The sequence below is a fragment of the Nuphar pumila genome, chromosome 2, assembly GCF_984573655.1.
Source record: "Nuphar pumila chromosome 2, dmNupPumi1.hap1.1, whole genome shotgun sequence".
NCBI classification, from domain to species: domain Eukaryota; kingdom Viridiplantae; phylum Streptophyta; class Magnoliopsida; order Nymphaeales; family Nymphaeaceae; genus Nuphar; species Nuphar pumila.
In genome coordinates this window covers 16095991-16109385 of record NC_143250.1, presented here as the reverse complement: position 1 = coordinate 16109385, position 13395 = coordinate 16095991, and the positions used below count along the sequence as shown (strand labels likewise).

The window sequence follows — 13395 nt, the reverse complement described above, 5'->3', positions numbered from 1 at the left end:
AAAAAAAAATACAGAGGCTGGCCATATTCCGCCCCCCTGCCCTTTCTAGGAGGGACCTGACCATTTTTCGACTGGTAGGTGGTCAAAAAATGGCCAAAATGTAGAAACAAAAAAAACTGAAAAAAAAATTAAAAAGGCGTGTGACCATTTTCCGGCCACCTACCAGCCGAAAATGGCTGAGATGGTGTCACCCTTCCTGGCTGGCACCATCCCGCCAAATTTTCAGCTAGTGGGTGGCCGAAAAATTGCCCGGATACAACAAAACACAAAAGAAAAAAAAGAAAAAAAGGAAAAATGGTGGCCGGACTGGCCAGCCATGCTTTTCTTTTCCTTTTTAATGTAAAAGAAAAAACTAACTTTTTCAGCCGGTCACCGGCGGGAAATGACCGGACTGATATCGCACAGTGGGGTACCAGTCCGGCCGAAAATCACCGTACACATTTGGGTCTGTAGGAATGTAGGGGTAGGGGAGAGAGACGAGAGAGAGTTGAGGATAGAAGGGGGCTCCCGATAAACCAGGTTTTGGCGTGTCTCCCAAAACTTGAGGTTTGGGTACAAAACTCAGTTTACACCCAAAACCCAGTTTATAATTGGGTTTTGGGTGTCATCTTTCACTAAAGTTGGAGTTGGGTCAAGCCTTTATGAATAGATCTAAGGTTCAGAATAAATCTAGCCCAACTACATCCACTTATTTTGATAGCAAAAAAGGCTAAGCTTAGTTAGGCAGTAATTGAGCTTTCCTTCATAAATGTATGAAAGAAATTTTACATCGACGAGTTTCACAATGAATTAAATATCTTGCCCCAATGTATGACTAGAGAACAGCATGGAAATCAAGTTCTAGAGCACGAAGAAGAGCGGGACCAGGGAGGAAGGGAAACTTAAAATTATTAAACTGTATAATAATCGACCTATACAGCACAAAGAATGGAAGGATTATAGGCGTGTTTGGAATAGCATGAGAAGATTTTGGTTTTTATGTCCCATACATTTTTTTTATATCTAGTTTTTAGCTTCCAAAGATAGCTTAAAAGATGTTTAAGCATCTGCTTTTTCTTTGTACTTCAATACACCACATAAAATATGAAAACGCCAGTTTTTCTTTTATTGGTAAGATCACCCATCTTATTTTCTTTTGTCATGCAAATAAATGTTGAGATTTTAGTCATTTTTGTTTGACCAAAACAATGTTATGTTCGAACTGAGAGTAAAATACGAACCTTTAAAATATAAGCTTCAATAGGTACAGCTAGGTGGCTTTTTGTAAATTGCTGATAAGCTTGACAGATTTGTGCTAACTGTTTTCTTTGTCATGCCATCTGCATCTCTCCCAACATATTTTAATCATTTATTTATGAAAATGCGCATAATTACAAAACTAAGGAAGTTGAGCCATAAATAGGGCATGAACCTCCAAAATTTCATGAACAATGTGTGATCAAGGCAAAAGGCCATGGCTAAAAATGTGGCAAACCTTAGACCTCCAATGCCTAAAATGGTTACTCTCTCTCTCTCTCTCTCTTTAAAACAAGCCTATTTTTGTGGTCTTGGACCAGTTCACCCTCTTCCTGGAGATCCAATCATCTTCGGCTTGCACCTATATAAGTTCTACCAATCCCTCGCATAAACTTTAAGGTGACATTACTGATTTACTATCAATTCTTGAACCAGTGATTCAGATCAACAATGGGTCACAAACTCTGCCTTGTCACCCTAGCCATCCTCCTCGTCCATTATTCCACTGCAGCTCGCGTCCTTCTAGAAGAGGTGGCTCCCCCTCCCCAGGCCAACCTTACTGCAACCAACGCTACTGGTACCCCTCTCCTGCCCACCAACGATACTACGATGCCTACCATCCCTTCAATCCCTGATCTCAACTTCTCCATACCAGACATATCCTTGCCTCCCATCGCCTCTCCTAAGATTCCTTCAATTCCCCAAATTCCTTTTGTCACTTACATACCACATATAAATTTCCCTGCTTTTCCTTTATTCCGTAATCCCTAAGCTAAGGGCTCTGGCCTGGCTTCTATTGGGACACAAGCTCCTTTATTCCGTATTTGCTGTCCGCACATTTTCTCTTGTTGATTCTTATTCAAATATATACCTTTCATAGCACCTCATGCAACTGTGAGAATTACATTAAGGTATATATTTTTTCATCATGCGCAAAATGAAATGAGCAATACTCACATTACCATGTGTCTAGTTCTATACATCAAATCATTGACAACAATGAATGGCTCTACCAATCTTAAGCTCAGCACTTTCTAGGGAGTTTCTCCTTAAGACCCCCTATACAACCCTTCTCTCCTTCTAAAGAACTGACCTCTACGGCGAAATAGGTTCCTGATCAATATCATACCAGCACAGCATGATGGAGTAGCATAACAGCCAACGAGAATTCGGAGCACCTTTATTTTCTTTTTCATTTTTTCCAGCATGAAGGGCCCGAGTATGATGGTGAAGCATTTTGGCCTGTGGATCTTGTATTCAAACCACATGATTGCAATAAGGATTTAAAATTCTGTATGGGATGATCTTGGTGTTATAACGGTTTTCATTTTCACATATATAAATTGAATATTATTGGCATATTGGCACTAATGCAGCCACTATTCAGTTACGCATGCTGAGGAATATGTGAAGTTGGAGGATCAGAAATTTGTATTCTGGAATTGCGTGGAAAATGACCAAGTTTCTTTGATGTTGAATATTGGATTTCATGTGCTTAGAGACTAGAATATGATTCAAGAATACCCCTCATGGTCGACTGTTTCAATAATGGCTTCCTCTCAAATTGTATGGAAATTATTAAAACATTCAGTATTCAAAAAATCCTGCTTCAATATGGTTTATGACCCAGTTACAAGTGCAAATCACATTTGGCCAAAAATTTCAAGCCTCATTAGAAGCCAAAACAAATTTCTAATAATAGGGATGTCAAAACCAACAGTGGGACCTGAACTTTGCTGTGAGCAATATTTTATTATTACATTCTGATGTGCCTAAGCTCACAATTAGAAAAGAAACAGAACGCTTTATAGGATGGAAAAAGTAAATATTTCAATGGACCAAAGCCTGCATTAAACTCTTAAACATTGCCATAATATGCATGACACTATCATCTGTCATTTTATGATGCATGGGATGGCACAGAAAGAGTTAGGATTTCTGAGGAGTTAGCCTACTTATGATGGATATGAAGCTTATTTGGTGTTTCTACATCAGAGCTAGATGCAATGAAGTATCAAAATATGTTCAGACCTTCCTATGACATCAACTAAAATTTTATGCATATTACCTGATTAAGCATGCACAGATTATGAAGATCTGAACACATCTTAACCCATCAAGAGCATGTTTCACTGGAGACCAGAGCCAGACCAAGTAAGAATGCCTTGATGCCCGGTCAAGGTACAGCTATAACTGGGTCTAACCCTTAGTTATGAGAAACAATTGAAAGGTATATTCAATGGACAACCTGGGACATGCCTAGGCAATGCCTTCTAAAACCTAGAATTTTCCTGAGATTTGGCATTCCAACATCATAAGAAAAAAAAATCAACAAAAATAATTGCATATGGGTATCCAGGTGCATCCTTGTTTGGATGCGCCAAATTATCACGAGAAGTGATATAAGTTGGGAACATACCTTTCAGAATACAATGCAAAATTCCAGCTCATACTGGATTTCTGGATTGGTGTGTCCAAACACAAACATAAATCACTCACCATGATTTTTCAAACTAAAGAAGAGGTTATCTGGTGAAACAGGAGTCAGACGACTTCGAGCCAATTAAGCAAGCTTCATAGGAAGCCCGCAGAATCTGAGTTACTATTAAACCAGTTGGGATCTCCTAACTTCAGACAGTCGTTTCTGTATCTCGACTAAACAACAGAACATTCTAAGGGCTTGGGAAGATTAGAAAAACCATCTTACTCCTTTTGTCCGATACATATTAACATGTGCATCTCATAAGAACTCATAAAAGACAATTTTTTTTATTAAACTTCCAATATACAAAACCTTCATACAAGTACAATGGTTGGTTCCTCAAGCAAGGCTGAAGGAAGAAGCAGTGCTCTCAACAAACCTTCGAGCACCCTTGAACCATCTCTTGTCACCTGCTTGGGCCTTGCATATGTAGAGATTGCCATCAGACACAGTGGCATTGATGAGTTGATGCTTGCCACCTTCATCACCATCTGCTGTCCGCGTCAATATGGATAGCGAGTAGAACTGCTTGCCACCGATAACTGGAGTAGATGACTCCAAGATGTTCGCAGTTGCAACTGCATCACTGTCGAACCCACCCTATATAATAAGCATGTAAGTACCAAACTATAAAACAAAGATAACTACAAACACTTGACACGAATGCATATGTTTTCTCTAAAAAAAACATGAATGCATATGAAACTTAGCTTGAAAAATCAATTAATCAATAACGGTTTCAAAGATAAAATCATTTGAGCCAGCTGAAAGGGCATGTGCAGCAGATACACATGCACACATGAAAATCATGCAGCTGGAATTGCGGAAACACATTAATTTTATCGATGATTTATTACTTACCTCAGAATCAGTCTTGCCAGAGTAGACCTGTTTCCCAAGAAGATAATCAACCTGCACAAGACAAGTTCGTAACTTATATAAGTGAGCAATTCTCAGAAGCAGTTAAATTTTTTCAACCAAGCTATCTTTATAACCATTACAGTTCTCAGTTACAAAGAGATGTTACCTGTACTATGCCTGCGCAGTAAGGATGTGGGTTATGTGCTACATTATATCATAATTGAATACAAAAAAATTCCCACAAAAGCACTAATTTTTAGACAACAGAAAAACAGATAGACCAGGATCCACCAAGACCCAACATAGTCTGAGCCGTTTATAATAAAGGACTACTATGTTCAAGTGTGTAATTTATGGACTTTGTTTAACTGAGATCGAGTAATGTAGGTTGATATGTGCTCACCTTTGACAGAAATTCCTCAGGGGAACCATAATCAGTTATGCTCTTCTTGTCTGTGGGTGTGACCATCACTGTAACATTACTGTTTCCGTCCAAGTTGTCTTCGTATCTAAGGACCTGACCAGGGTACTCCACCTCCTTGCTGGGGTTCCACTTTGAGGGAATAAGAAGCTTGAAGCCATCCCCATTGTATGGCAAGAAGTCTGTGTTTGACTTTGGTTTCCCAAACACGTTGGCTGCATTTTGTAGGCAATTAAAGAAAATCAGCATTGACGGTGATTATGAAACAGTAGTATGATAGTGATAAACTGATAAAGCAGAGACAGAGCAATTGTGCGTATGCATCATCAAATATGCATTCTGCGATTAGTAATTGGCAAAAATGAGAACTTTGGCTTAACACCTACGTGCAGATACAATCCAAGATTGCAAGATCCAACTAGGCTGGATTTGGTTATTATTTGATCACGAGATTGTCTGAATTAAGGGTAGAAGTAGACTAATATTCTCTCAGGACCATGTTATCTCTAAGAAGGTTAGTTATACCCTTCCCCAGTGGAAGTTTGAATTGGCAAGCACCTAAACACCCCTTAGACTTCCCGCATAAGATTGGAACTGCTAATGCCTTATAAGCTTATATACACTAAAATACTGCAATAAATCAAGTGTGGGTTTTGCCTATTCTGGAATTGATTCTCTTAAGAAAAAAAGGACTCTTATTTATTAATTCCCATATATATACAGAGGAATTGCTTATAATCAGCAACCCATTGTCCACTGTAATATGGAACACAACCTTTACAGATTTTTGCTGCCAGTGCAGCCAGAATCAGAAAGAGTGTGTCGCCAAATGAACCCAAAAAAGAGAAAAAAAAATCATCCTTTATTTAGAACAAAAAAAGATTGCGGTTCTAAAGAAATTACCAGCTTCACCAAAGGCAGCATCAGCAGGGGAGACCTTGGTGCCAACTGCAGCAGCACCAACAAGCAAAGTGAGTGCCAACCGGCGAGAAAGACCAGCACTCTGTTCCTCCTCAATGGAGCTCTTCTCTGCTTTGCAGACCACCAGCGCAGGCTTGAAGGGTGTACTTGGGGTCCTTGCAGACTGCACCCTGCCCCTAGCTGAGGGTGCAATGTGGTGAAGGAAGCAAGCAGTTGAGGCCATTTTCCACCCTCAGCACACTCCTTTTACTCGCTTGGTGTTGCTTGACTCTTCTTGTCAGTGAGCATCAAAAGGATAGGAAGGAAATAAGGAGGCCTTTTAGGACATTGGATTTTGGATGGGGAACTAATAAAGGGTAGAAGGGATGAGGTTGGATAAGGGGATATTGTGGTGAGGTTCTCATTGGACCACGTAGATTTCCATGAATTGGGAGATGTAATAGCACCAAAGAGTGACCTACATCTACATGTCTATGAAACAGTAACGGACCCGACCCATCTGTGTTCCCCTAAACCCACCCAAATATCAACTAACCGGATTCGTGATTGGGTTATGGTGGAGAGAGAAAATAGAATCCCAACTGGGGTTGTCAATTGATCAGACATATTTAATATACAATCCAATTCCAAATCCAATTAGTTGGACTCGGTTAAGAAAATTGAATATGATTAGTAATAGATTTCGGATTGTATAAGGATTTCATGACCAAATCCGATGGATATCTGATTCCGCCTGATATCCAAATCTGATTTACATATATTTTTTTGGATTCAGTATTAGCTTTTCTGAAGCCAAATCCAAATTCAAGTCCAATTAGCCAATATTCAATTAGTCAGTTTTGGTATTGGCTATATCTTACCTGAATTCGAACCATTTACATCCCTAAGCATCAACCCAATTTCTATAATTTAAAGAGTTTAATTAAATTCATAGCAAACCCTAATGAACATACTACTTGGATCGAGTTTGGAGTAATGGCATTTTTAAGACCATACTGCCACAACTGTATTCAGGTTGGATCGATTTACTGGACTAAAATTCAGCCTATGAACAACCTTAGGGATGTAAATGATTCGGGTTTGTATCAAATACCCGATTGAGACTAAGTCTGTTTGCTCGAATTCAGTAAGCAAAAATATATCCTAGGCAGGTTCAGATGTATCATTTTCACATCCGTGTCCAAATCTCAATCACCGTCCGACTTAAAATCCTTACATGACTCAACTTATTTTTATACTGGATCTATTTAGGTATGCACTATAATTGGATCCAGGTTCAGTTTAGGCTATATGCATTTGAAACTGAAAACAACAACAAATCCAATTATCACTACTAGAAATCTGTGTTTTAGTGAAACGAGATTTATTGGTGCAGATTTTCTGCTGCGTCAAAGAAAAAGCTTACACTGGCATATGGAACCCCAGTTTTAGTGAAAACAATCTTTTCTAGCACAACTCTACACTGCACAAAAAAAAATATATTTCAATAATTTGGTTTACTGACGCAGCGTTTATCTGCGCCAGTAAAACGTGTTTTTTACATTAGCAGGTAGCTTCCTTCCTTTTCCCTTTAGTTCCCTAAAAAAACCCCTTCCTCCCTTTCAGTTAACGAAGAAGAGAGGAAGCAAACAAAATAAAAAAGGCAGTGCGCAAGTGATCATGAGCAACAGCAAAGGTGTTAAGAAATCGAGAGCAGAGGGAAAACAAAAGAAGAGGGTAACCAAGGAATCCCTTTTCCCACCAGAGAGACCTTTCGGGTGGCCACGGGATGCCAGCCATGGCTGCCGCAGATGTGCAGAAGACGCTAACCGCACTGTACCACAACCCTGACTCCAGCGTTCGCTACCATGCCAATCATTGGCTCCAGGAGTTCCAACACAGCATCCTTGCTTGGGAGGTACATCCTTCTCCCCCCATCTGTTTCATTTTCTTCTTTCTTTGTTAACAATCTTGATGGACCCCTTTTTTCTCGGGGTTTCGTGTCTACGATCAGTCAAACTCACGGTTATTGTACATTGTGCTAATTGCTATTTTGGGTCGCAATCTTGTTGATCAAGTTTGTTGAGAAAACAGTTGTTTTGGGTACATGAAAACACAATGATTATTTTAATTGTGGTTACCTGATTTCAGGTTTCTGATCGGTTGCTTCATGATGCAAATAGCAACCTGGAAACTCTCATCTTCTGTTGGCAGACTTTAAAAACAAAGGTATTTGGGATCTCTTATGTTTTTGAACTGTGTTAAGTTTTGATGTATTGGTTTAGTGTGGCCTAACTTTTTTCCTTGATAATCTTCCTATGTTGGCAGGTCCAACGGGACTTTGAGGAGCTTCCTGCTGCAGCCTTTCGCCCTTTACGTGACTCCTTATGTATATGTAATACAATAGAAATTAGATAACTTATCTGCTTGGAAGAACACAATTGAGAATTCACGATGATGGTTTTACTTGCATAGGCAGCAAAACTTGTTAATTAGGATGGTTATTTAAAATTTGATTTTTATCGATGTTTGTCATTTATATTGCTGCATCATGGAAAGCAACTATATTTGATTTGTTCTTGTATTATTTCTTAATTATGTTTTGATTCCATTTAGGCGGTGTTTGGATGCAACCACTTATCAAGATGAATGGGAGAATGTGAGATATTCTATTATAGATGATAATACGATTTCTCCGTTTATGCCCTTTATCTGGATAAGTGGGTGCACCCAAACACCACCTTAAGGGGGGCACAATAGTTTCATTTTTCATGATAAAAATATATCCATAGAGCATTCTATTCGACGTATGTATCTTGCCATTCGACGTATGTATCTTGCCATGGTTGTGTTGAGTTTGTTAGGTTTTGGTTGTGCTTATCGAGAACTCAATAAAGGTGACAATGTATGTTGATTTTTTGGGTTGATGTTTCATTGTTTTTTATTTTTGTAGCAAGGTCAAAGAGGAGGTAAAATCCTATTCTCCCTTCAATTTTTTTTTGTTTCATTTTCGTTATTTTTATGCGTGAGTTAGTTAGGTTTTTGGTTGTGCTTATGGAGAACTCAATAAGGGTGACAATGCATGTTGATTTTTTGGGTTGATGTTTTGTTTTTTGGGCTTACATTTCATTTTTGGGTTGATGTTTCATTCTTTTTTTTTTTTTGTTGCAAGGTAACTGCAGGAGACTCCTCTGTGCGTGGAGGTGAACACTACAAGAAAAACTCTAATTAGAGACGGAAATTTGCGACGGATTAGCTAGAAAAAACTATCCATGGCTAACATTCGAATTATTTGCAGAATTAGCGACGAAAAAAATTCCATCGCGAATCCGCAGCTAATTAGCGACGAATTCGCGACAGAAAAATTTTGTCTCAAACTCCGTCGCAACTTCGCGATGGATCAACGGCAGAAATTTTCCGTCGCTAATCCATCACAAATTTACAACAGAATTTTGCCATCGCGAATTCGTCTCTAAATTTCTCATAAATCCCTAATGTGAGCCCCTTTCTTTTCCTTTCTCTCGCCTCGTTGCTTGCCCTCCCTTCTCCCCCTTCCGGCGATCGCCTCCCTCTCCAGCGACCTCCTCCCTTCCCTTCTCCCCCTTCTGACGTCCGCCTCCCTCTTCAGCCACAACGACCGACGCCCATCCCTCTCCGGCCACACCGACCGACGCCATCTCCCCTTCTTCCCTCAGCGAACCTGTCGGTGACCCACCACCTATTCCTCCGGCTCTGGCAACTTGACCGAAGTCCACCAACGACCACGCCGGTGAGCTCGTCTCCTGTATCCTCGCACCTCCCCCTTGTCCCTCTTTCCAACCTGTTGGCAGGGGACCCGCCCCCTGCCGCTGGTATTTTCTGGCAGGAGGGCGGAGCCCCCCTACCCTTGTTTAAGCAGCAGCGGCAGGGGGATCCACCCCCCCTGCCGTTGTGTCTGATCGGCCGGTAGGAGGCGGAGCCCCCCTGTCGCTGGTATTTTTCGGCAGGGGGGCAGAGCCCCCCTGCCCTTGTTTAAGCAACAACGGTAGGGGGATCCACCCCCCTGTCATTGTGTTTGCTCGACTAGCATGGGGCAGAGCCCCCCTACCGCTAGAATTTTCCGGCAGGGGGGTGGAGCCCCCTGCCCTTGTTTAAGCAACAACAGTAGGGGGATCCGCCCCCCCTGCCGTTGTGTTTGCTCGGTCGGCAGGGGGCCCCGCACCCCTGCCGCTGGTACTTTTTGGTAGGGGGATCTGCCCCCTGCCCTTGTTTAAGCAACAACGGTAGGGGGATCCGCCCCCCTGCCATTGTGTTTGCTCGGTCGGCATGGGGGCCCTCACCCCTGCCGTTGGTACTTTTCGGCAAGGGGCTCTGCCCCCTGCCCTTGTTTAAGCAATAGCGTCAGGGGGATCCCCCCCCCCTGTTGTTGTGTTTGCTCCGCCGACAAGGACCCCCGCTCCCATGCCACTGGTACTTTCCGACAGGGGGCTCCGTCTATTTTCTTTTGCTTCTCCCTATGTCTTTGTCTTTGACCGGTAAGAGTAATGTGCATTGCAGGTGCGTAACAGAGCAAAATGTGCGATGCTTAATGCTAAGCATCGTATGCGACTTAAAATGGTATGCGAAAAGAAACAAGCAAAATGCAAATCGGGTAAATATCCATGGTGAGTAAGTAATGCAAGCACATCACAGGTTATTTAATTTCTTGGATGCAACATTTTTCTGTTCATACACTCACTTAGTTGTGGATATCTAGGACTGCTTTGATGGAGTTTGGAGATCATGCTGAACATGATTTTAATGTATGAAAATAGAAGTATTCTTATTTTTGGAGGTCGGATTTCATACTAGTCATGGTAGTAGTTTGCGGGATATTGGAGTGTGTTTGCTGCAGGTACATATTTGACATTATTTTGATATGAATGATTTGAATGTATTGCAATGTTTGATGTGACTGTATCCATGCTTGTATGAAGTTATTTTCAATTTGATTATGCTTTTTATGTGAAATTGTATCATGAAAATATGTTTCAAATGAATGTATCGTGTTATGAATGAGTTTGCACATGAAAATGGATGATAAGTTATCAATGCTTCAAACATGCTTCAAATGAATAGTTTTGCACATAAAAATATTAAGTTATCAATGCATGCATCATAGTTCTTGTGATTGAATAACATCGTATATATATATATATATATATATATATATATATATATATATATATATATATATATATATAAAATGTGTGTGTGTGTGTGATATATATCAAATCATTACATCCACCATGAATGCATGATAAATTAGATATTTTCTTCATCATAGCATTCTTATTATTCTCTTTTAACTAGTTAGGATAATATCCGTAACATCATAGGACAAAATGGCTGTAAACCATGAATGAATGTACCGTAGGATAGTTGACAATGAGGTATCGCTTGAATATATGGATGGTGTTGACAATTTTTTTGAATTTGCAATCACAAGTGTCAGTACAGTGGATCTCACAGGTCAGATCAAGTGCCCCTGCATGATGTTTAAGAACAATCAATTTGTAAAACCTCATGGCATTAGACATCACCTATACAGGAAGGGTTTTATAAGTGATTATCAGAATTGAACGCTTCATGGTGAAGGATTTTAGAATAATTTTGACACACGAGTGGATGTGGTGCACAATAATTCATATGTGGATTTGATATTTTATGTCACATGACCAAAACTGGGTTCTTCTATGAGTCCAAATGATGTACCAACTGGGGTAGAGGAAGAAGCAGCAAACGTTGCAAGTAGTAGATTTTATGATTTACTTAGAGATGCCGATGAGCCACTTTGGAATGGTTGCGAGAGTCACACTATCTTGTTTGCAGTTCTTCAACTAATGAATTTGAAGTCCGAGTATAATTTAATCCAATCATGTTTTGATCGTCTGTGCTCTATTGTGAAGAGTATGTTGCCCAAAGATGAGAAATTGCCACAAAATTTTGTATCATGCGAAGGTTATGGTCAACACTTTAGGTATGGGGTATCAAAAGATAGATGTTTATCCAAATCACTGTATGTTGTATTTCAAAGATCAAGAAAATAGCAGATCATGTCCGTCATGTGGGCATCCTCAGTTCAAGCCAAAGACAAGGGGCAATAGTAGCACGAGATAAAAAAAAGTGTCATACAAGTCGCTCTGCTACTTCCCTCTCACCCCTAAATTACAATGATTATATATGTCTCTGAGGCCAGCTACACACATAAGATGTCATGCAAATAAAGTTCGACATGATGAAGATAAGATCACGCTTCCTGTTGGTGCGGAAGCTTGCAAGCAATTTGATCGTACTCATCAGACCTTCTCAATGGAAGTGAGAAATGTTAAGCTCAGTTTATGTATAGATCGATTTAATCCATTTGGGGGTAGATCAACCTCATACTCGTGGTGGTCAGTATTTGTCACCCCATACAACCTTCCTCTAAGCTTGTGTATGAAGCGTCAAAATCTTTTCTTGTCTCTATTGATCTCTGACCCAACGTCTCTGAGCCAAAATCTTGATGTATATTTAAGGTCATTGATTGATGAACTGAAAATACTGTGGAATAACGGTGTTCTTACGTACGATGATCATAAAAAACAAAACTTCAATATGAAAGTTGTTGTTTTATAGACAATTAGTGACTTCCCTGCATATGGTATGTTATCTGGTTAGAGCACACATGGGAGGTTGGCATGTCCGTACTGCATGGAGGATACAAAATCTTTTAGATTGACGCATGGAAGGAAGTCGTATTGGTTTGATTGTTACCGTCGATTTCTACCCAGCGACCATTCCTTTCGACGATAAAGGAATGTGTTCAAAGCAGGCATAACAGAAATAGAAAGTCCACCTACACGGTTGTCTGGTATAGAGATTTTAAGATGATTGTGATACTTTCCATATGGATTAACAGATGCCCGTAGTGCGAGGCCCTTCCTTGGATTTAGGAAAGATCACAATTAGACAAAGAAATCTATATTTTAGGAACTACCATATTGGCCGACCTTATTGATACAACATAATTTGAATGTGATGCATATGGAGAAAAATGTGTTTGATAATGTGTTCAATACGGTAATGAATGTCAAAAGGAAAACGAAGGATAATCTGAAGGCCCATATGGATTTAAAAATAATATGTAAAAGACCAGAATTGAAACTCAAAGTGTATAATGGCAAAGTACTGAAACCAAAGGCAAGGTACGTACTTGAACCAGATCAAGTAAAGCAGGTATGCCAGTGGTTGAGACTGTTGAGATTTCCAGATGGATATGTCTCTAACATTGCTTGGGCTGTGAAGATAGATGAGAAAAAATTATATGGGTTGAAGAGCCATGATTGCCATGTTATCATGCAATGATTGATTCCCCTAGCATTGCATGATGTGTTAAACAAACCTATATGGGGAGTATTATCCGAGTTGAGTTGATTTTTTAAAATATTGTGTGCATCGGAAGTTATAGTAATTGATATAAATAATCTAGAGGATT

At 40.0% G+C, this 13395-nt stretch overlaps 1 protein-coding gene across 1 annotated transcript; it reads right to left on the bottom strand.

Annotated features, from left to right (window-relative positions):
- Positions 1 to 3981: 3981 nt before the first annotated feature.
- On the bottom strand, positions 3982 to 6247 carry LOC149844876 (oxygen-evolving enhancer protein 2, chloroplastic-like). Its single transcript, XM_089995338.1, has 4 exons — positions 5904 to 6247; positions 4983 to 5215; positions 4580 to 4630; positions 3982 to 4318 (listed from the first exon to the last, which is right to left on the bottom strand). The coding sequence occupies exons 1-4, from the start codon at positions 6142 to 6144 to the stop codon at positions 4058 to 4060; spliced, it is 786 nt and encodes a 261-aa protein (XP_089851464.1). The 5' UTR covers positions 6145 to 6247; the 3' UTR covers positions 3982 to 4057.
- Positions 6248 to 13395: the final 7148 nt, after the last annotated feature.

Bases quoted from the DNA above. Each gene is read 5' to 3' on its own strand.
- LOC149844876 (XM_089995338.1), bottom strand. From the start codon at position 6,144: ATGGCCTCAACTGCTTGCTTCCTTCACCACATTGCACCCTCAGCTAGG. The intron at 4,631-4,982 runs GTGAGCACATAT...TGTCTTGTGCAG, and splicing joins CTGAGGAATTTCTGTCAAAG to GTTGATTATCTTCTTGGGAA. The intron at 4,319-4,579 runs GTAAGTAATAAA...CTTATTATATAG, and splicing joins CTGGCAAGACTGATTCTGAG to GGTGGGTTCGACAGTGATGC.